Source organism: Sarcophilus harrisii, chromosome 2 (genome assembly GCF_902635505.1).
Source record: "Sarcophilus harrisii chromosome 2, mSarHar1.11, whole genome shotgun sequence".
NCBI classification, from domain to species: Eukaryota; Metazoa; Chordata; class Mammalia; order Dasyuromorphia; family Dasyuridae; genus Sarcophilus; species Sarcophilus harrisii.
Window position 1 is genome coordinate 617,636,168 of NC_045427.1, and position 22,100 is coordinate 617,658,267.

Sequence of the window (22,100 nt, forward strand, 5' to 3'; positions counted from 1 at the left end):
TGCTCACTCTGAATATCATTCATCTATTTCCATGAACTCAAACAACCTTTAGCTCTGAAGTCCCCTCTGTATGCATGTGGTTTTTTCCTATGTCCTTAGCACAATGCCAGGCATACAGTAAGTCTTTAATAAATGCTCCGTCTCTTGCCATTACTACTTACAACCTTCCAGTTCATAGGATCATAGATTTAGAGCTAGAAGGGACTTCAGGCCAGTTAGTCCAACCTCTTAATTTTACAAATGAGGAAACCAAGGATCAGAAAAATTATTAGGTGCCAAAAATAGGTGACAGAAGCAGGATTTGAACCCAGGTTTTTCAGATACCTGCAAGTCCAGTATTCTATGTATTACAAACCAGGTGAATATTCCTTTTGCCTCTCAGGAATCTTCTGTAAGTAGACTGAGTACCAAAGGGCTTGTTTGCAGAGTGACTGGGATGGGGACTCAGGATTGGGGATAAAGGAGGGAGTGTGGCAGACTGGGGAGGATGCTGGCTGGAGTCAAAGGCTTGGGTTTAATTCTCCAGGAGCTCTGTGATTTGTGCCAATCACTTCCTGATTCTGAGACTCGTCCCAGGAGACCTGGAAAGGCTCATTTCTTAAGTTGGCTTCCAGTTCTAAATTTCCAGATTCTAGGAGATGCCGCAGTTCAAGGTTTTCCAAAGACGCTTTCTTTGTTATGTAACCTGCTGGCTGGAACTGCTGTCATTTTCCTCAGCTTCCAGAAGCTAGTGGGATGTTGCTGACTGCCCAAGGGAGCTTAAGCCAGGCTCCAGGAGCTTGGGGTTTTTTAAAAAAAATATTTTGCAAACTGCAATGTAATGGAAGTAGGCTCCTCTGTAACCTCATGAACTTTGTTTGATGCCTTTGAGAAGGGATCTATAGATTTACCACATATTGGGAGAGGGAGTTTGCAATCAACCTTGCGGCTGAGATTACCTCTCATTTATTCTGTAGAGAGCTTGTATGTACATGGTTGTTTGCAGGGGAGGAAACATTAGATTGTGAGCTCCCTGAAAGCAGAGATTCTATTTTCTGTCTCTCTTTGTGTCCCCAGCATTGGGCTTACTGTGGGTGTTTAATGAATATTTGTTAATTGACATGACAGAAAAAGGGTTTTAAGTTGATATTTCAGATATTTGTAATACACTTAGCACAATGCCTAGTATATAGTTAGTAGGTGTTTAATAAAAACTTAACTCTTTCTTTCCTTCCTTCCCTCCCTCCCTCCCTCCCTTCCTTCCTTCCTTCCTTCCTTCCTTCCTTCCTTCCTTCCTTCCTTCCTTCCTTTCTCTCTCCCTACCTTACTCAACAGTGCCCGCTTGACCCCATGTTGGCTGTATTGGGAGAATTGGGGGAATAGAAATGCCTCCTGTCCTTGGGGAACTAGTGATGAGGAAAGACTTGGTCTCCCCATGAATGTCAGATGGAATCCACCCCGAAGGCTGACAGGGGTTCAGGAGCCATTCCCCCCCGGATTTCCCCCCTGCCCCCCTGACTCCGTGATGCTCCCCCCCCTTTTCCCCCTCCCTTTAACCGTTCTCTCCCCCTCTGGTCTCTGCAGGGCAGGAGAGTTACCGGTTCCCACAGCCCGAGCCCCACACGGTGCTGTATCACGAGCTGGGCAGTGACTCTGTCGAGGTGGGCGGCCGAGGGAAGCTCTACCATTTTGACTTCATCCAGGGGAAAAATGCCTCAATGAACATGGTAAAGCCTCTGCTCCCTCCCCATGGCGGAGCCCGCCGGAATGTTTCTTTCTCAGCTTTGACCCCACCCTCCACTGCCAGATCCCCTACTATCTTGTCTCCTGTAACCGTGGGTAGCCCACTTTGGGCACCATGAAAGGCCTCTCCCATTCTCTCTTTCTTCTCTTTCTCTACTCCATCACTTCTCATTTTCTTTCCTCATCCCCTTTTTCCTTATCATTTCCCCTTTACTCCACCCCTCTTTTCTCTTCCCTTTCTTCCTTTACTCTTCTTTCCTTTTGCTTTCTTTTCCTTTCTCCTTAGTCCTCTTCTTTCCCCTTCTCTTTTCTTCATCTTCCCCTCCTCTTTCTCTTTTTGGGGCTTTTTTTCCTCACTATCTTCTCATTTTCTTTTTTCTCTTTTTCCTTTCTCTTCTCCCCTTCCTGTCTTTCTGTCTCCCTTCTCCTTCCTCTCTTCTCCTTTTCTTCCCTCCTCCCCTTTTCTTTCCCTTCTTTCTTTCTCTCTTCCTTCCATGTTCTTCCCTCCTTCCCCTTTCCTTCTTTCTTCTCCTCTCCTCCTATCCCTTCCTCTTCTCCCTGTCCCTTCTTTGTTCCTTCTTTCCCTCTCCTCTCATTCCCTCCTTCTCTCTTTTCTTCCTCCTCCAGGAAGGGGAAGATCCAGATGAACGTTTCTCATTCTCTGCCTTGCCAAACCCCCCGAGGGTGTCTACATTTGGTGGGGGAAGGGAGGGTGAAACATCTCACTTCTAAGCCCTGGGCCCCTCTGTTCCCTTGGGAGTTGGGAATAGGGTGGGGGTGGAGGTGAGGGTGGGGATGGCTTGGCTTCCCCTCCCTGCTCCATCTGTTATAAATGCTTCCCTGGGAGAAGAGCCCTGAACAATAGGCCAAATGGAGGAGACTGGGGGTGGAAACTTCGCGATATAATTGCACTTAACAATTAGCTAATGAGTCCCACCTCTTCTGGTGGAAAAAGGATCCTAACCTTGGTGGCCTGGGACTCCGTTTAGTCAGTGACTCACGGTGACCCTCTAGGGACAAATCGATGAGTGCCTCTGGACCTCAGTTTGCCCTCTTGGAAAATGAGATTGGACCTCCTTCCTTGGGAGAAAGAGGGAGATCCCCAGGTGTCAATGAGTGCTCTGAACTAAGAAGCTAAAAATATTCATGTTAATAGGTTTTCCTGTTTACCAAAGGCCCTCCTTTTCCTCAGTGACCCCAGGGAGAGGATGGCTCTCATGTTCCCCTAGAAACAGAAAGGAAATTGGGGCTCTGCCCTCTGGGGTCTGTTAGGGGTCTCAGGGAACTTCTAGTCTAATAGAAGATAAGTACGAGAGGTAAGGAGGCATCCTTAGAATCAAACAGCTTTTGAAAAGAGATGTGAAACTGCAGTTTGTGGCTACTTCCCTTTCCCCTGAGATGTCATCTCTTTCCACCTCCAGTCAGGTAACTTGCTTAAGAAAGCCAGAGTGTCCCTTGGGCTTGGGGGAGGTAAGAGAGCTGCGTCTGGGGCTGTCTGTGCTCTGCCATCAGCTGACATTATTTAGGGACCCTGCCCCTCTTTCTAGACCCCTCCGGCATGGCCAGTATGGACCAATGCTATCTTTCTGCTCTTTCTCTGACACAGGTGTACATCGGTCCCAATAAAGCATTCTGCCAGAACCAGCTGGTGAGTAAGACTGGATCCTTAGTGGGTGGGCGAGGGGAGTGAGCGGTAAATGTAGAGGGGCCTTCTCAGCAGCTACTTTTGTGCTTCTCTCGGCTGCTGTTGGGGTAGGAGAAACCTGTCCTGCTGCTCCTGGAGCCCTGCTCTTTGCCCCCGCACTGAGTGTAGGTGTCCTTGGCAGGGAGTGGAGCACATTTCCAGAGCAATATGTATTAGTTGTGGTTGTGGAGAAGTGTGGGAAAAGAATCAGAGGGCTTTTTCCTAAGAGATATCATAGATCTTTTCCCAGTGATAAGTCTCCGACTCTTGCCCCATAGCCTAGTCCCATGAGGGTGGAACTAGATTGATAACTTAAGATAGGGTATCTGGTACCTTTTGTTTTTTTCTTTCCCCGCTTAGTATAGAGGAACAATGGTAGATTGTCTACTTTCTCTTTCTGTCCGCCCTTGACCTTATAGAATTCTGTAAGTGGAAAGGAGCAGGGAGTATGAAATCTTTTTTTTTTTTTTAAGTTTTTAGGGTATTTTGTTTTCTTCTCAATAGTATTTTGTATTTCCAAATACATGTATAGATAGTTTTCAGCATTCATTTTGTAAGACTTTGTGTTCCAAATTTTTCTTCCTCTCGTATCTCCTCTCTCCCCAAGCAATCTGATATAGGTTAAATAAGTGTAATTCTTTTAAACATATCTCCATATTTATATGTTGTGCAAGAAAAATCAGGCCAAAAGGGGAAAAAAAAAACCTGAGAAAGAAAATAGAACAACAACAAAAAGAGGTGAAAATATTACACTTTGATCCATATTCAATCTCCATAATTCTCTCTGCATTTTCCACCCCAGACCTATTGGAATGAGTATAAATCTTCATTAAAATATCTCTGACCAGTAGCCACCCAGCTCGTTTGGATACTTCCTGTGAAAGGAGAATTGCTGTCTCGAAATTCTGCTTTTTGGTTGAGCTCTAATTACTAGGAAGCTCATCCCGGGGAGGAGAATTATCCAATTTTGTTCATCCTAGAACAACCCTCCACTCAGTGCAGCAACCCCTTCTGTGGCAAACCTGACAGTAATGGTCCTGCCTTTGTTAGAGTACTGCCCAGTTACCCAGGAACTCCCCCTCTCACACAGCAGGCCTTCCCATTGTGAGCTAGTTCTGACTGTTAGGAAATTCTTCTGCTGAATAGAAACCCACTTCCACAAATTAGCTCTTCTCTCTGGGCTCACCAGTTGGCGGCCCATTGTCTGGGGTCTCTTTCCCTTGATATCATCTTCCCCCTCTGGGGTGGCTGCGATTTTGTGTCCGTCCTGAGCCGGCTCGCTTGTGTTTGCTAGGACTGTGAGAACTACATCACCCTTCTGGAGAAGCAGGCGGAAGGGCTGCTCATTTGTGGGACCAACGCTCGCCATCCCAGCTGCTGGAATTTGGTGAGGTTCACTCGGGGCTCTGAGGAAAATTTGGTGCATTTCAGCCAAAGCTGGGGAGGGAGGGTCAGGGTTGGGCCGTGGGCTTTGTTCTGAAGGAACGGCCAGTTCACATCATGTTGGGAAACGGAGAAGAAAGAGTTCCTACTCCCAGGGACGCCAGTCTGAGGGGATGGGGATTACATATGTATGAGAAATAAATATAAGGATGACCCACCCCCAGACACTCACCCCAGAGACATAAGGAAGGGCAATTTAATCTAGGCCATGGGTAGTGATGGTGAGGGAATAGGGAGTTGGGGGCTTGATGAGTTTTGGGGGAGCAGAAGGACATGGCTTGGCAGGGAGGAGAATGGGCAGGGATGTTCACAAAGGAGGCTCAGGAACCTGGATTTTAGGAGATCCAGCTGACCCCAGCTGTTCTTTCTCTCCCAGGTTAACAAGACCATCACTCTGCTTGGGGAAAGGCGGGGCTATGCTCCATTCACCCCCGATGAGAATTCCCTGGTCCTGTTCAGTGGTACGTAACCCTTCCAGGAAGGAGGAGGGACTGAGGTCCGTCTGAAGGGATTTCCAGGCTTGTAGATGAGCACAGTGATGGCACACAGGCAAAAGGCTTGTCTGTGATATCTCCTGTGCAGCATTATGGCATTCCTAGTATCACAGACCAGGACAGGAAGGCAACTTGGTGATTATCGGTTTCAACAACCTCATTTTATAGAGGAAGAAAACGCTTTTAGAGAGGCGGAGAGTTGATCTTGGAGTCAGAAGGACGGATTTGAATCTTGCTTTAGACTTTTCCTAGCTGTGTCATCCTTGGCAAGTCACCTTAGTTTCCTCATTTGTGAACTGAATGGGGTTAGACGGATGATCTCTAAGAGCCCCTTCTGCTTGAAATCTTTCTTCCTTTGACTGTACAGTCCAGAAAAAGGGAAATGATCTTAAAGCAAGAAAATGTCCCTTTGATGAAATAACCAAATATAGTAAAAGGAAAACAGTTGGCATTAATTGCAGGGGCTCAGTTGATTCTTCCAGAGTCATCGCCAACTGTAACCAGAACAGTGCTTACAATCCCAGGAAATAGAAGTGATTATTATCCATATTTTGCAGTTAAAGAAACTGAGGCAGAAGTTAAGTGACTTGCCCCATTTCACAGACTAGTAAGTGTCTGAATCTGAATCTGAACTCAGGTCTTGATTCTAGGCCCAGTGGTCCATGGAGACATCTAGCTGCCCTAAATGTTTCTGCATGGAATTGCTTATTGGGAATTCTGGGGAGACTCTTGAGTAACTAGACCAGTAACCACTGAGGTTAAAACAATGAATTTTTATTAAGTTATTTTGTTTTTCCATCCTTCCAAAGAGTCATCCCCTTATAATAAAGAATAAAAAACAGCAAAGTTAACCAGAATATTATTCAGGAACGTTTGATGCCATATGTAGCATCCAGTTCTTCAAAGAAACAAAGATGATTGCAAAAGCTCAGTCTTGTGGGTGATTGTAGCCGTGAAAGGCACCGGGAGCCTCAATAACCCCTCAGGGTTTGTGGGGTTTAGATGCAGTGATGGTTGACCAGGGGCCTTGTCTCCATCCCGACTGCAGATGACCACGTGTATTCCACAATCAGAAAGCAGGAATACAACGGCAAGATCCCAAGGTTCCGGCGCATCGGAGGAGAGCGGGAGTTATACACCAGCGACATGGTCATGCAGAGTGAGTCAGTCACTGTACTTCCCTATGGGGACGCGTATCCCTGTCCTCCCCTCCCTTTCTTGTGGGGACTGCAGGATTGGGATTGAGGGGAGGCTAGAAGGAAGGGGCAGGGGGAGGTGCAGTGGATTCTCCTCTCCACTCCACTCTCGGGGGCTCACAGAGGATCCATAAACATGAAGCTGGCCCCCACAAGGGGCCCATGATTGAATGTTGGATGGAGGGACCCAGATAGTAATCTATAGCTATAGGAAATCAGTGTCAGGAGAGGTTATTGAGGAAGCCTTCCTGACGGGAGTGGGATTGAGGTGGGTGGTATTTGGATGGACACAGAGAAGGGAGAAGGGCACGGGGAAGGGAGAAGGGCACAGAGAAGGGAGAAGGGAAGGGAAAAGGGCATAGTGAAGGGAGAAGGGCACAGGGAAGGGAGAAGGGCATGGGGAAGGGAGAAGGGCACAGAGAAGGGAGAAGGGAAGGGAAAAGGGTATAGAGAAGGGAAAAGGGCATGGAGTAGGGAGAAGGGCACAGAGAAGGGAGAAGGGAAGGGAAAAGGGCATAGTGAAGGGAGAAGGGCATGGGGAAGGGAGAAGGGCATGGAAAAGGGCACGGAGAAGTGAGAAGGGCAGGGAGTAGGGAGAAGGGCACAGGGAAAGGAAGGGTTGAGAGGCAGTGAGCCCACTTGCATCTCAGGTGGGTGCATGTTAGGAAGCAGAGCTGTGCACAGGCTAGGGGTGCCAGGAACTTGGCATTAGCTGGGGCAAAGGGGGGAGAAAGGGGCCAAGGCTGGCTGAGGGAGGAGGACCTGCTGGGAGAGAAAGCTGGCCCTGGGGCCGCACACACAGAAGGTGAGTTCAGCATGGGCATGTGCTGTCAGGAGCCCCAGGAGAGGCAGCCCCGGGGGCCTGGAGTTCCTCTCTCTGCCCTCGGCCTGCCTTCCAGCCACCCTGGGGAGGACTGAGCTCATCTGGAGGCCCTCAGCCTCCCTCCCACTCCCTCATTATGAGGCTCGGCCTCCCCGGCACAGCTGACAGCTAAAACATCTGGGGAGCTCCTGGCTGCTCCCTGGGACATGAGGTCATTGTTTCTTTGTGCAGTTTGCTCATCCAAGGTTCAAAAACAAAGCTCTCCTCCAGGGGCCGGCCTCCCTCCGCCCCTCACTGGGCCTGCCCTCTCGGGCTCCTGGAGGCCTCAGAGCAGGGATCCCAGAACCTCCGAATGGGGGTTGCCAGGGCTGCGGCTTCGGGGCCATGGGGGAGAAACTGAGGCTCTGGGGGAAGGGACCCCCTGCAGGGACGCAGCCCCCTCTAGCTCAGCCACAGATGGCCCCCCTCAGCCCCCACCCCAGAAGGAGAAAGCCCAGAACCGGCTGCAGGACTGAGAGCCTCGGCTAGGGCGCCCTGGAAGCACCGACGTGTCACGGTGCTGTGAGGGCGTCGCCCCCCTGCCCCTCAGGAGCGGGCTTCCCCGTCTGGCCCTGGTGCCCCCCGGTGAGCCCTTCGTCCCTCCGCTTCCAGCAGCGTCATCTCCCCGCCGGCGGCCCAGCAGACCCCGGGTGGGGGAGAGAAGGTGTCTCTGGGGGGGGGAAGGGGAGGAAGTCGGGGGGCTGACCCGGCCCGGTTCTGTGTTCCAGACCCACAGTTCATCAAGGCCACCATCATCAACCAGGACGAAGCCTACGATGACAAGATCTACTACTTTTTCCGGGAAAACAATCCCGACAAGAACCCTGAGGCCCCCATGAACGTCTCCCGGGTGGCCCAACTGTGTAAGGTGCAGCCACGGGGCTCGCTGGCTGGGGGCTGTGGGGGCTTGGACTCTCGGGGACCATCCTGGCCCTGGACTAAAGGCGGGGTGGCCCAGGGGAAATAAGGCAGGGAAAGGCCAAAAATCTGGGATTTTAGAACTAGATCTGAGAGGTCCACTAATCCAGGCCTCCCATTTTACAGAAGGGAAACTGGGGTCTTTTGATTCCATTACACTGTAGTCCTTCTGAATTCTCTTTCCCCACCCCAGGCAATTGGGGGTAAGTGACTTGCCCAGGATCACACAGCTGGGAAATGTTAAGTGTCTGAGGCCGGATTTGGACTCGGGCCCTCAGGGCTGGGGCTCTTCTGAATTCCCTTTGTGACACGCCAGGAACTTCTCCGCAGCCTGGGGTCGGTTCCTGCCTTAGCCCTGCCCGGACTCCCAGAGGCCCCACATACACTCAGTGACTGCAGGAGGGGATGGGGTGGCTCGGGATTGCTTCACAAACTTCCTTCTTTCCGTGCCAGGATCATTCCTTCTATCTTTGGGGTTTGGAGAAAGGTTGGAGGTCCTCCCTACTTCCTTCAGAGTTTCTTTGGGTTATAAATCTATTCCCTGGGAGCTTGGAGACTGTCTGGTCCAGCTCTGATAGCACAGATGAGGAAACTGAGGCCCATGGAGAGGAAGGGGCTTGCCCAGGGACTCCCACTCCCCAGGTTCTGGCTCCTCAGTCCTCAGGCGGAGTCCCTGGGCCTGCCCCATGATCCACCGGGCTGCCCACGCCCGGATTCGGCCCTGCCCCGTGATGACCCCCTCTCCCTTTCCTCCCGGGCAGGGGGACCGAGGTGGCGTGAGCTCCCTGTCTGCCTCCAAGTGGAACACCTTCCTGAAGGCCATGCTGGTGTGCAGTGACCCAACCACCAACAAGAACTTCAACTGGCTGCAGGACGTCTTCCTGGTCCCAGATGCCTCGGGGGACTGGCGCGCCACAAAGGTCTACGGGGTCTTCTCCAACCCCTGGTGAGCGGGGGGGACGCGCAGGGACGGTCAGCGTGGCATGGCCATGGGCAGGGCAGCGGGCCCTGGTAGAGTTACGCTGAGAGGTGGGGAACGGGAGGAGGGCTCGGCCAGAGAGCAGGGGCTAAAGGAGGGGGCTTTTGGAGAAGGGGCATCAGGGAGGGCCACAGGTCACTGAGGTGGAGAGACAGGACACCCCGACTTTTCACCGGTCAGATAAGGGAGGGGGGCTGGGGGGTGCTGAGCTCCCCTTCGGCTCTCAGTTGTCAGGCCTGGATCCCCAGCCCCCAAGGAGCGAGGTGAGCTCATAGCACCCCTTCCTGCTGCCTCGGCCTCCGGAGGGTGTTATCACACCAGGCCCAATTACTGTCCTCAGCTTCTTAATTTTTGCCTCTTAATCACTCTAATCGATTGAAAACCAGCAAGGGCGCGTGTGGGGGAGGATGCAGGGGACTGTGGTTAGCTCAGAGATGGAATTCCAAGGGCCAGGGGGGAAGGGGAAGAGCTGAGCCTGGGGCTGAGAGCACCGTGGGCTCCCGGAGAGAGGGGCTGGGGACAGACACCATCCTCCCCGGGCAGAAGGCACACCCAGATGGCGCGCCATGTTTTGTGCTTTCTGAGGACAGGGTCTGGATACTCACTGCCAGGGATGCCAGAGGGAGCGTCCTGGGCTGGGAGCAGGGGGGCTGCAGGAGGCCCAGGGCCTTGACAAGAAGCTTTAGGTGGCGCGGGGGGTGGGAGGGAGAGGATCCGATCTCCCTGGCAGGGGGCTGGCGTTATTGCTCAGGGTGCCTCCCTGAGCTGGGCCAGCTGACCGGGGCAGGGGCTGGCCAAGGTGCTGAGACAGGGCCCCGTGCTTCCCGCAGGAACTACTCGGCCGTCTGTGTGTACTCCATCGGCGACATAGACCGGATCTTCCGGACATCCCCACTCAAAGGCTACAGTGGGGCGCTCCCCAACCCACGGCCGGGCAAGGTGAGCAGCATCCCAGTGTCCTTCCCCTCCCCATCCTCAGACACGGGGACAGAGTGCCGGGCTTGAATTGTCGTTGTTATCATCCTCTTTCCCTTTGTCCTAGTGCCTTCCAGACCAGGAACTGACACCCACAGAGACCTTCCAGGTGGCTGACAGTCACCCCGAGGTGGCCCAGAGGGTTGAGCCTTTTGGGGAAAAGAAGACCCCCCTTTTCCACTCCAAATATCACTACAAGAAAGTCTTAGTGCATCAAATGCAGGCCAGAAACGGGTCCACCTTTGAAGTTCTCTACCTTGCCACAGGTGAGGATGGTCTTTGGGGCAGTTCCTCAGAACTATCTTTGTCCTTTTTCTCTATTTTTTAAATCGGATTTGGGGGAAAATGTGAACGAGCTTCTTATTGAATTCAGGTGCCACGTATCTGGCAGCAGCGACGAGCGTTTGTATAAGTCAGGATCCCCCCCATAGCTCGTTATCCCAGAACTCTGAGCTGAAACCAGTGGCATAAAATTGGTTAGTGATCAATGGCCGAGCCCTTCCTTTGTGCTCAGAAATCAGATGTAGAAGCAGAGGATGCGGGAGGTGTGGTTAGGTCACAGCTTCTATGAAAATGACTTTGGGGGGCTTGGGAGATGTCCAGTCCAACGAGCCCCAGTGGATGTGGGAGCCCCAAATTGTGAGCTGGGTGGGGAACAGGGCTAGTGCAAGCACTCTGTCCTCTGGTCTGGCCTGACCACATTTCAGTACTGTTTTTAGTTCTGGATGTCATGTTTTAGCAAAGGCATTGACAGCCTGGAACATGTCCACAGGGCAGCCAGGCTGGTGAGGGAGCTGGAAATCATTCTTCGTAGGTGGGATTCAGGTGGGGGGGGGGGGGGCTGCGGCTGGGTGGCCTGGAAAAGGGAAGGTTCGGCTGTCGGTAACTATTTGGAAGGTTGTCATATGGAAGATACTTGTTCTACCTTGCCCTAGAAAAGCAGAATTTGGAATCATGGTTAAATAACAGCTGCAGAGAGGCAGATTTAGGTTCAGTATCGGGGAAAAGTTACTGCGGATTAGAGCAGAATTCATCCCAAAGTGGAAGGACCAAATGGTCCTCCACCGCTGAAGCTGTAGAAGGGATTCTGATACAGGCAAAGGCTGAAGTAGGGGCAGTTAAGTGGCGCAATGGAGAGAACTTGGAATCAGGAAGATTTATCATCGGGAGTTCAAGTCTGGCCAAAGATACTTACCAGATGTGTGACTTTGGGCAAATCACTTAACCCTGTTTACCTCAGTTTCCTGATCTGTAAAATGAACTGGACAGGGAAATGCTAAACCATTGCAGTGTCTCTGCCAAGAAAGCCCAAAATGGGGTCACAGAGACACACGTGAATGAAAAATGACTGGACAAGAGCAAAGGTTGAACCAGAAGAGCCTTGAAAAGTCCCTTCCCATTGTGAGGGTCTGTGATAGAAGCAGATCTGGGAGGTGGGTCAGACCTAGTTGATGATCTCCATCAGCTCCTCCAAGACCTCTGGCTTCTATGAGAAGCCTTTCCTAATCTCTTCCAATTCAGCCTCTTTGTCTATATATAGTTAATGCCTCTTGTCTTCCCTCTTAAACTGCAAACTCCTCAAGAGTTTCCTGTTATCCCCAGTGCTTTGACCCATGCTTAGCACATAGTAGGTGCTTAATAAGTGTTTATTGACTAAGCTCCTTCTTCATCATCCTCATCCCTGTGTTTGTGAGACATTCTCTATGGAGGAGACAGATAAATGTGGATGATGTACTGCTTTCCCTGGAGAGTTCTGAAAGTTCTAGAGAGCTTAAGCAGATAGACACTGAGTCTACACAGTAAGCACTTAATGAGATCAAAAAGATCTGAGTTTGACAGATCTTTTCTGCCATGTTTCTATGGAAGAACAGCCCAGGACAACGGCTTGGGCTAAACTAGTTTCTTCCTCCAGAGACCAGAACATTGGGGTGGTGGTGGGACAGAGTTTGGTCAGAAGGTTGGGGTGATGGTGGGACAGAGTTTGGTCAGTAAGTTGGGGTGGTGATGGGACAGAGTTTGGTTTGGGGGGAGAGCCAACCGTCCCTACCTCAGGCTCTTGGGACTCAAGGGACCAGGGTGGAGGAGTAAGTGGGTACATCTGGCTTGCTGCTAGGACTCTTCTTGTCTTTGACAAAGGAAAAATCCATATTGTCTCTTTCCCCAGGGAGGGAGTAACAATAATGCTTCTCTCTGTGTACTTCTTTTTTCCTTCTTCCACCAGCTGAAATAGCCTCCATGTAGTTCCCTTTACGGGACATTAATTCTTCTGGCCGTAATCTTGTCCTGGTTCTTTCTTCCTTATATACAGAATGCTCTTCCTTTGTACTTCTACTTGGAACCCCCAGTTCTTTTTAAGTATCACCTCCCAGAAGAGATATTTCCTGATTTTCCCTGTTGTTGTGTTCCTTCCCTAATAAACTAACAATCACCAAACACTTAATAATGCATTTAATGAATTCAATGATAAATAATTAAACCAATAAATTTAATAAATGCCACAAACATTAAAATTAATTTAATAATCACAGTGATCTAGACACTAGAGATACAAGTACAAAGAAGTAAGCAATACGTACTCACAAGCCATTTATATTTGAATAGGGAAAGCAAATGCACATAAAAATAGATCCAGCAATAATATAAGGTTAATAAAGACATACGCCCGGGTAGTTTGGCAGAGAGGGCATTAGTTATAGGGGAGATCGTGCACAAGATGGTACCTGAGAAGTTTCTTGAAGGGAAAGGGTGAAGGTAAGCAGAGAGAATGCAATCCAGGCTCAGGGGCGGGGGCTAGGGGTGGAAGCAATGGAGATAAAGGATTAGGATGAATGGGAAGCAGAGAGAAGGTCCCTTTGTTTGTACCCTCCAAAGGTACGGAGACTAATGTCCAGTGAGACTGGAAAAGTAGGTTGGGGCTAGATTGTGCAGAGATTTAAAAGCTAAACAGAGGAATTCTAGAGGCAGTAATTGGAGTATTTGCTTAACTGTGTCCCTGTTGTTTCCCTTGAACAGAAGCTTCCCTTGGAAGCTAGAATTTGTTTTGTTTTATCTTGAGGGTCTAGCACAGTGCTTGGCACATTGGAGGCGATCAATAAGAGCTTGTTGAATTTAGGAGAAAGAAGCCTGTAACTAGAGTCTCCTCTGCTCCCCTCTCCACCCCCAGCCCTTAGGACAGAATTTCCCTTAGGTGACTAAAGAGTTTCAGTTGGATGTAGATCTCTGCGGAGAGTTTATTTTTATAACAAAACTTATTTTTACATTTAGTGGGATTGTTTCAGCTGGGACATTGTCAGATTTCCTCCTATTTACAAACTTCAAAGTTCCCTCTCCATAGTGGCCAGGAAACCAGGACCACTCAGGGGGGCTATTGTTTAGCCTCCTGGAAAACAGGCCTTTTAGGGGAATTGGAGTCTTTCTTTGACAAGGCCAGTCCAGCGGACACAAGAGAGTTTGACCAGAATAGCCAGTGCCCTTCCTGACCCTGAGCCCCCACCAGAATTCAAAGCGTCTCCAAAGGAAACAAAAGACGGACATCTTGTAGACCAGCTCCTGAGGGGTAGTGATGTGGTGGACTGAGGACTGGAGTCAGACTCTTGGCTGCTGTGTGACCTTGGACAAGGCCATGACCCGCTGAGGGCCTCAGTTTCCTGATCTGAAAAATGGGGAAGTGTAAGATTAAAGCCAAATACTCTCATTTAAAAATGATGAGACTCCTTCAAAGACCTGCAAAGTCACAGAGCTAGTCAGCAATGGAGTTTGGATTTAAACTTGCCTTCTCTTGCCTCCAAATCCAGCATACTTTACATCGTGAGACAGTTTCTGACCATCTCTTCCAGATCCCTCCAGAATTCTGGTTTGAATGCTCTAGAATTTAAGATTGTATGGACCAAAGCAGCTGGAAGCCCCGTGGCTATTAAATACCAGGGGGCTTGAAGTCAGTTTGTTGGAGAAAAAGAAGACAGAAGTCAAGACCTTGAAGTCCCCTTGAAGACTGTGAAGGCAGCATGACTAAGTGATAAGAATGATTAATTTTTGTGTGTCCATCCAGGCTTGAATTTGCTGCAGGAAGAATCAGGGCAGACTCCCCCTGCAATATATATATATTATTTCAGTTCAATTCAGTTCCATTTATAGGCATTTATAGCCTGCGATGAACCAGGTACTGTGTATGGTACCAGGGTTAAAGGAAGTTTAAAAAAAAAATTATTCTGGCTCTCGAGGAGCTTTCATTGTATTGGAGGGAAATAGCATAAATACAGATAAATAAAAATAAAATAGATTTGTAGTAAATACAGAGTAATTTGAGGAAGCAGGAGAGCAAAGATGCCGGGAAGGGACCCTCCAGCAGCATGAGAGCTGATACAGAGATAGGCAGGGAAAACAATTCAGACCTGGGAGCTGTTTGTCAAAAACAGGGAGGTGGGGAATCACATAGGAGGGAAGTAGTACAGAGGCCCCTTCCAAACCCTGGCATGATTAGAGAGAGGCTGTGCATTTTTTGTGGCTGATGATTGCTCCAGGTGAAGGAGGCGAACCTTTGTACAGAGACTCTTTGAAAGCCAAGCCCTCACCCTGTGGGTTACCAAGTCAGACAGAGGCAGAGCTGAGATTTCAACCCACAGTTTCAGATTCCTGTTCTCTAAGGTATCCTTCAGATATCACGGTTCTGTGATTTTGATTCAGTTCAGCCCAAAACAATGCAATGCAGCAAACATTCATGGTCCCTTTTAACTTGGGAATTCCGTCATTCTAAAAGGAAATTGGGACACCGCTGCATGAAGCCTGAGTCTAGGTCTCCACTCCCTTCCTGCCCCCAACTCAGAGTTAGGACCTTAATGCTTCCAGCTTCCCGACCTGGCTTCCTAAAGTGATTTCTTCCATTGTGGGCAAAATAGCTTGATTTCTGGTCTTCTCCCAGGTCCTGCTTGTCCCAATTTTTTATCCTACCAGCTTGATCCACATCTGCCCTGAATATGATCTTTTCTTTCCATTTCTCATCATCCTTAAATTGTTTTTTAATTTTCAACATTGACTTTTATATGATTTTGATTTTCATTTCCCCCCTTTCTCCCTTCCCTCCCTACTCCCCTAGACAGCAATCTGATATAGGTTATACATGTAAAATCACATCAAGAATATTTCCATATTATCCATGTTGTGAAAGAAGAATCAGGGCAAAAGGGAAAATCATGGGCAAGAAAAAAAAAAAGTAAAGTCGCTTGTTTTGTATTCAGACTCCATAATTCTTTCTCTGGATGTGGATAGCATTTTCCATCACAAGTCTTTTGGAACTGTCTTAGATCATTGTATTGTTGAAGAGATCAGAGCTGATCATCACACAATGTTGCTGTTGGGTACAATTTTAATGGGGAAATCAGCTTAATTGGGCTTGGAGTTCCTGTGGAGTATGTAATGAGCTTTCCAGCCCTCCATGTTGACGTGCTCTGGATGGCCCCTGGATGGTCCCGAGCTCGTGGTCCTGGCAGCCCTCCCCAGCCCGCCTGCCTGCTGGCGTCCTCCTTTCGGCTCTGACTTCCCCTTTTTCAGTTCCAAAAGTTGGTCATTGGACCAGTGTAGATCAATGGGGATCAAATGGAGAAGTCATCAGCCTCTCAGAGAGGTTATTTCAGGCTGGGAGAGGAAAACAGGCCCCTGGAGAGAGCGGGGAGGGACATTGTTTTAGGTGAGGTAGACAGAGAAAACAGGACTCTGTTAGGAAAGTAGGGCAGGTGGCCTGGAAAGCAGAGGGGTGGCCAAGGTGATCTCCAGCAGTTTGTTCTGCTCTGACATACTGGGTCATAGAGAGTGTAGTGGATTCTGTTCCTCGTTCTGTATTAACTCATGTCTGATCTCAGACATCTTGGGGTCCCAATTTCCTCATTTTTTAAATGAGAGGGAGAGGCAGATTATTGCTACTGACCTGAAATCTGATGTTTTTTCCTTGGATTTGAACTGAAAATAGCCTTGAACTTATCTAGTCCAATCCCTTTATTTGATAGATGAGGAAAGTGAAGGTCATGGAAATTAAGCTAAGCTGAGGTAGTTAAATAGAGAGTGGGGATCAGAATTGGCATCTTTGATTTGAAATCTAGTATTTCCTTTCTGTCAATGATTCCATGAGCTCTATTTCTGAGAACATCCTGGACCCAGACCCAGGAAGAAGTTGGTATCAGAATGATAGATTTAGACCTGGACGAGACCTTAGAGACCAGCAGCACCTCTCCACCTTCCATTTTGCAGATAAAGAAACTGAGGCACACAGAAATATAGGACCTTAAGGCTACAGTGGAATTTTAACCTAGATCCTCTTGAATCCAAATCCAGCGGGTTACTACATGAGTCTTTAGTCCTTTCTTCATTCTACCCACCCTTGTTTTAAGCTTTCTACATCCCCTTTAAGAATTAGGCCTTTCTCTTACAGATGGGACCTTTAGGAATTAAGATGTGGATTTAATTTTTAAAAAGTTTTTTTCCAATTTTTCCAAAAAATTTTTTTTTCCCAAATACACGTAAAGATAGTTTTCAGCATTCGTTTTTGTAAGACTTTGTGTTCCAAATTTTTCTCCCTCCCTTCCTTACCTTCCCCTCTCCCCAAAAGAGAGGTCAGAGCCTAGGACCAGCTACTAGAGAATTACAGACTTTCAAAGCTGAAAGGGACTTTCCAAACCATATAGGAAGCAGAGAAGTGGTTAAGTGTCTGCTTGAAGACTTCCAGTGTGGAAAACTCACTCCCTTCCAGATCAACCCACTCCATTTTTGATTCTGTGGTTAGGAACTTTGTTTTTTTTACTCCTAGTTCTGGCCTCTGGAGAATGGAACACATGGCCCATCTTTCAGATCTTTGAAGATAGCTCCCCTGCCCAGGCCTGCGCTTTTCCCCATCCCCTTCCCTTCCAACTAGGCCAGATTCCTTCAGCGGGTGCCATGCTCTCCTTCTAGCCTGTCCTTCCTACCTAGAAATGGCCCCCGGCGTTCCTGCTGGGCCACAACGGGGGAAGAGAAGCCTCTCCCCAGAACGGAGGGAATGGCCTTAATTAGTCATTGCCCTGATTAATGAGGCCCAAGTCCCTTCACTTGCCCAGGGTTATATCGCAGTAAGCGGCTGGTCTTGGATTGGACCCGGGTTCTGGGACAAGATCGGCAGCTTCCCAGTGCCCCTCACTGGTGCCCTGAGAGACGGTGTGTGTGCAGTTATGGCTCTGTCAGTTATGAGCCTCGTTCTGGACCCCAGCTTTTCACCATCACTCCCTCCCCACCTTGGCCCAGCTCAGACTCCCTGGCCTCTGAAAGGCCCTGTTGGGCGGAGGTCCCCGAGGCAGGGTCCCCCTCCTCAGTCCAGGCCCCAGCTGCTCCCCTCTATTGCCTCCAGGCCTGTGACCTGGGGAGCCCAGAGAGAAAGGCTCTTTTTCCTTTGCCTCCCTTCCCCATCCTTCTGCTGTTCTTCCACACTCGCTCCTGACCCGAGCCAGGGAGGGTTAGCCTGAGATAGAGCAGAGGTGTTAGGGCTCAGTCTCCAGGACACGGGACACTTTCCCTAATTCATCCTCTCTCCTTCTCTCTTCCTTCCCTTTCCCTCTGTGTCTTCCCCCCTTCCCTGGTCGCCCCTCTTGGTTCCGGCCCTTTTCCCCACCCACCCCACTTCTCTCTACAGACAAAGGAACGATCCATAAGGTGGTGGAGTCAGCCTATGGTGCCTTTAACATCATGGAAATCCAGCCCTTCCATCACCACCCAGCCACCATCCAGTCTATGACCCTGGACAACGTGACGGTGAGGTCCTGGGCTGATGATGCCCGCTTGTGCTGTGGGTCTGGCTCTGGCTCCCCCCCTTCCCCTGCTCCCCAGGGGCTGCCAGCCTAGGGAGGAGCCTCCTGGGGGATGGAGAGCCATAACCCGGGGCCTTCCTCCTCTTTCAGATGAAACTGTACGTGAACTCTCAGTGGGAGGTCAGCCAGGTGCCCCTGGACCTCTGCAGCGAGTACCGGGGGGGCTGCCAGGGCTGCCTCATGGCCCGGGATCCCTACTGCGGCTGGGATGACACCCACGGCCAGTGTGTCTCCATCTACAAGTATAAAGGGTGGGTACGGCCCCCCGGGGCTCCCTCCTTTGGACCCATTAACCACTGGCGCACAGAAGTACTTGCCAGTCTCTGCATGTGGACACAGCCTGCTCTAGGAGTAGCCATTCCAGGAATTATGAATCCTATTTCTTAAACGACTTTTTATTTCTGGCTTTTGTTTTTAAGACCCCCTGCCTTGTCTCAGAATCCTCTCCCCTCCTCCTTTCCAGCCATCCCAAAGAACAAAGAATTTTCAACATGATGTTTTTTAGCCCATGTGGAAACAAGTCCAAAAAACGAAGGGTTTTTAAAAAATGAATCTTTTTTTTTTAATTGATGAGAAACAGAAAATGAATTAGAATGGGAATGCCTCCAGGCGAGGACTGGTTTGTCTTGTTTTTTTGCTTCCGTCTCGGGCACAAAGAGGCAGTACAGCCCGGTAGGCAGAGAAGTGGCTTCAAAGGTCTGCCCGCTGCCTGTGGCCCATCCTGGCCAGATACTCCCGGGAAGTTCCGTTCCTTCTCTGGGCCTGGGGCAGCTCCCTGCGCTCTGTGCTGCAGGAAACGGGCTAAGCTACATGGAGGAAGGGGCGTCCTTATTGGGGTCGTCCCCCCCCCCCTCCAACAATCTGTTAGCAGCAGAGAGACGCGCTTAGTGGGTGGGGGCCGGCTTTGGCAGCCAGAGCCCCACGGCGAGGTGCGCCGGCCATGGCCGCCTCAGCAGCCCCTACCTCTCTCTGAGACCCTCAGAAGCTGGCGCTGCTGGGGTCTCACAGGAGCTCAGAGGGAGGGAGGCTGGGACATTCTGGGAGCCTTGGGAGAGAGGGGGGCCCTGGGGCTGGGGGGGGCGGGAATCTCCCCCTCCTTCCTGCTCGTGTGACCCTTGTACCATCTGCTTTCTAGGCCTCTGTTACAGGCTCTGGGGCCCAACGAGCCTCACACAGAATGTCCTTCCTCCAACTTGGGTAAGTCAGGGGGGGTCCTGGGGGTCCCGTTGTGGGATGTACGGATGGGTAGTAAAAGCAATGAAGTGCTTGCTCTGCGCCAGGCACTAGCAGGGACACAGAGAGCACAGGTCTGACCCAGGGGAGCGGCCCACGGAGCCCAGCGGGAGGGCCGGGCGTTTTGGGCCGAGTCCCAGGGAGGCTGACCTGATCCACAGCCCTGTGAAAGGGGTGGGAGCCCCAGCCTGCCCTGCGGCAGCCTGTGTTTGTGTCTGTGTGAGTGTGTCAGTGTGTGAATGTGAGTGTGTCAGTGAGTGCGAGTGTCAGTGTGTGAATGTGAGTGTCAGTGTGAGTGCAAGTGTGTGTCAGTGTGAGTGCGAGTGTCAGTGTGTGAATGTGAGTGTCAGTGAGTGCAAGTGTCAGTGTGTGTCAGTGAGTGTGTCAGTGTGAGTGCGAGTGTGTGTCAGTGTGAGTGAATGTGTCAATGTGTGTGTGTCAGTGTGAGTGCAAGTGTCAGTGTGAGTGCGAGTGTCAGTGTGTGTGTCAGTGTGAGTGCGAGTGTCAGTGAGTTGTGTCAGTGTGTCAATGTGAATGTGAGTGTGTCAGTGTGTCAGTGTGAGTTTCAGTGTCAGTGTGAGTGTCAGTGTGAGTGCGAGTGTCAGTGAGTTGTGTCAGTGTGAGTGTGTCAATGTGAGTGTGAGTGAGTGTGTCAGTGTGTGAATGAGTGTGTCAGTGTGTCAGTGAGTGCGAGTGTCAGTGAGTGTGTGTCAGTGTGAGTGCGAGTGTCAGTGAGTTGTCAGTGTGAGTGTGTCAATGTGAGTGTCAGTGTGTCAGTGCGTCAGTGTGAGTGTGTCAGTGTCAGTGTCAGTGTGTCAGTGTGTGAGTGTGTCAGTGTGAGTGTGAGTGTCAGTGAGTTGTGTCAGTGTGTGTCAATGTGAATGTGAGTGTGTCAGTGTGTCAGTGTGAGTTTCAGTGTCAGTGTGAGTGCGAGTGTCAGTGAGTTGTGTCAGTGTGAGTGTGTCAATGTGAGTGTGTCAGTGTGTGAATGTGAGTGTGTGAATGTGAGTGTGTCAGTGTCAGTGAGTGCGAGTGTCAGTGAGTGTGTCAGTGTGAGTGCGAGTGTCAGTGTGTGAGTGTGTCAATGTGTGAGTGTGTCAGTGTGAGTGCGAGTGTCAGTGAGTTGTCAGTGTGAGTGTGTCAATGTGAGTGTGAGTGTCAGTGTGTCAGTGCGAGTGTGTCAGTGCGAGTGTGTCAGTGTGAGTGTGAGTGTCAGTGAGTTGTGTCAGTGTGAGTGTGTCAATGTGAGTGTGAGTGAGTGTGTCAGTGTGTGAATGTGAGTGTGTCAGTGTGAGTGTGAGTGCTTGAGAGCGCTGACCCTCGGGCCGGGCCCACTAGGCCTTTGAACGCCCTCCCCGGGACCCGGTCCCGAAGCCCCGCCAGCCTCTGTCTCATTGGTGCCCTGGAAGGATCTACGGTCCCGGCCGGGCCGGGGCTGACGGGCCGCCGCCTGAGGGAGCCCGGGAAGGCCCGAGGGGCCGGTCCTGGGGCCCCTCCCAGGCGCGGCCCCCCTCCCGGGCGGTGGGACAGAAGGGGGCGCCCTCACCCCCGGGGGCGGGGGCAGTCGGTCAGAAGGGGGCGCCCTCGCATCCGGGGCGGGGTGGGGGAGGGGGTGCGAGGGCGGTGGCACAGAAGGGGGCGCCCTCACATCCGGGGCGGGGCGGGGGAGGGGGTGCGAGGGCGGTGGCACAGAAGGGGGCGCCCTCACATCCGGGGCGGGGCGGGGCGGGGCCGGGGCGGCGCCCTGAGCCGGACATGGGCCGTCCCGCAGGGAAGGAGCAGGACAAGGCGCAGAGCGTGACCCTGGCCCGGAACGCGCGCTACTACCTGACGTGCCCGGTGGAGTCGCACCACGCCACGTACTCGTGGCACCTCGGGGACAAGAAGCTGCACCGCTGCGAGCCGGGCTGGCCGAGCTCGGACTGCATCCTGTTCATCGAGAAGCTGACGGACGAGCAGTTCGGCCTGTACCGCTGCCAGGCCCAGGAGGGCTCCTACAGCCGCGTGGCCGTGGCGTGGGAGCTGCGCCGGGAGGCCACGGCCGAGCACCTGCTGATGGGCGCAGCGGCCGCGCAGCCGCTGCCGGGCCTCCTGCTGCTGCTGCTGGCCGGCGCTGCTGGCTCACTGAGGCGCGGGGCCCCGGGGCCTGCCCCCCCGCCGCTTCCGGGGGGCGCCCTCGGGCCGCTGCCGAGGCTGGGGCCCCACTTTCTTCCGGGGAGCGGACGTTTCTGAGCCATAGGCCCGCTGGGAGGCGGGCGGGGGCTGGGGCACAGAGGCCCGGGGGTGCCCCGGCGCAGGTGGGGAGGCGGAGCGGCCCGGGCTGGGCCCACTGGCGCCCCCTCCCCCCGAGGGCGTGAAGGGTGAGCGCCGAGGAGAGCCGCCCCCGGGGGTCCCGGGGACACGGGGGCAGCGCCCGCGGACAGAAAGCCGGGCTCGGGGGTCCCCCGTCAGGGGCCGAAGGGAAGAGCTTGCCAAAGGTGAATCTTAGCTGGAAACTACACTGACTATGCATTGGGGGGGTGGGCGAGGGGCCGGGGAGAGCGGCCCGCCGCCCCCGAGCCGGGCCCGCCGCCCCTCCTCCCGGAGCCGCCCCTCCCCCCTCCCGGAACCCGGCCCGCCCCCCCTCTCCGGGCCGCCCTCCCCTCCCGGGAGCCCGGCCCGCCCCTCCCCTCCCGGGCCGCCCCTCCCCAGGCCCGGCCGCCCCCTCCCCCCTCCCGGAGCCCGGCCCGGCCTCCCTGCGGGGCCTCCTGGGCCCCGGCTACCAGAGC

At 51.9% G+C, this 22,100-nt stretch overlaps 1 protein-coding gene across 1 annotated transcript in view; it reads left to right on the top strand.

Annotated features, from left to right (window-relative positions):
• The window catches only part of SEMA7A (semaphorin 7A (John Milton Hagen blood group)), a 62,568-nt gene extending 40,685 nt beyond the window's left edge, over positions 1–21,883 (top strand). Inside the window, exons 2-14 of the mRNA XM_031956620.1 lie at positions 1,564–1,706; positions 3,329–3,370; positions 4,701–4,793; positions 5,226–5,310; positions 6,392–6,502; positions 8,130–8,269; positions 9,081–9,265; positions 10,129–10,237; positions 10,341–10,539; positions 17,925–18,043; positions 18,190–18,350; positions 19,235–19,296; positions 21,104–21,883. Of these exons, the coding sequence (XP_031812480.1) occupies positions 1,564–1,706; positions 3,329–3,370; positions 4,701–4,793; positions 5,226–5,310; positions 6,392–6,502; positions 8,130–8,269; positions 9,081–9,265; positions 10,129–10,237; positions 10,341–10,539; positions 17,925–18,043; positions 18,190–18,350; positions 19,235–19,296; positions 21,104–21,564 (1,910 nt within the window). The 3' untranslated portion in view covers positions 21,565–21,883. The remainder of the gene's footprint in view (positions 1–1,563; positions 1,707–3,328; positions 3,371–4,700; positions 4,794–5,225; positions 5,311–6,391; positions 6,503–8,129; positions 8,270–9,080; positions 9,266–10,128; positions 10,238–10,340; positions 10,540–17,924; positions 18,044–18,189; positions 18,351–19,234; positions 19,297–21,103) is intronic.
• Positions 21,884–22,100: the final 217 nt, after the last annotated feature.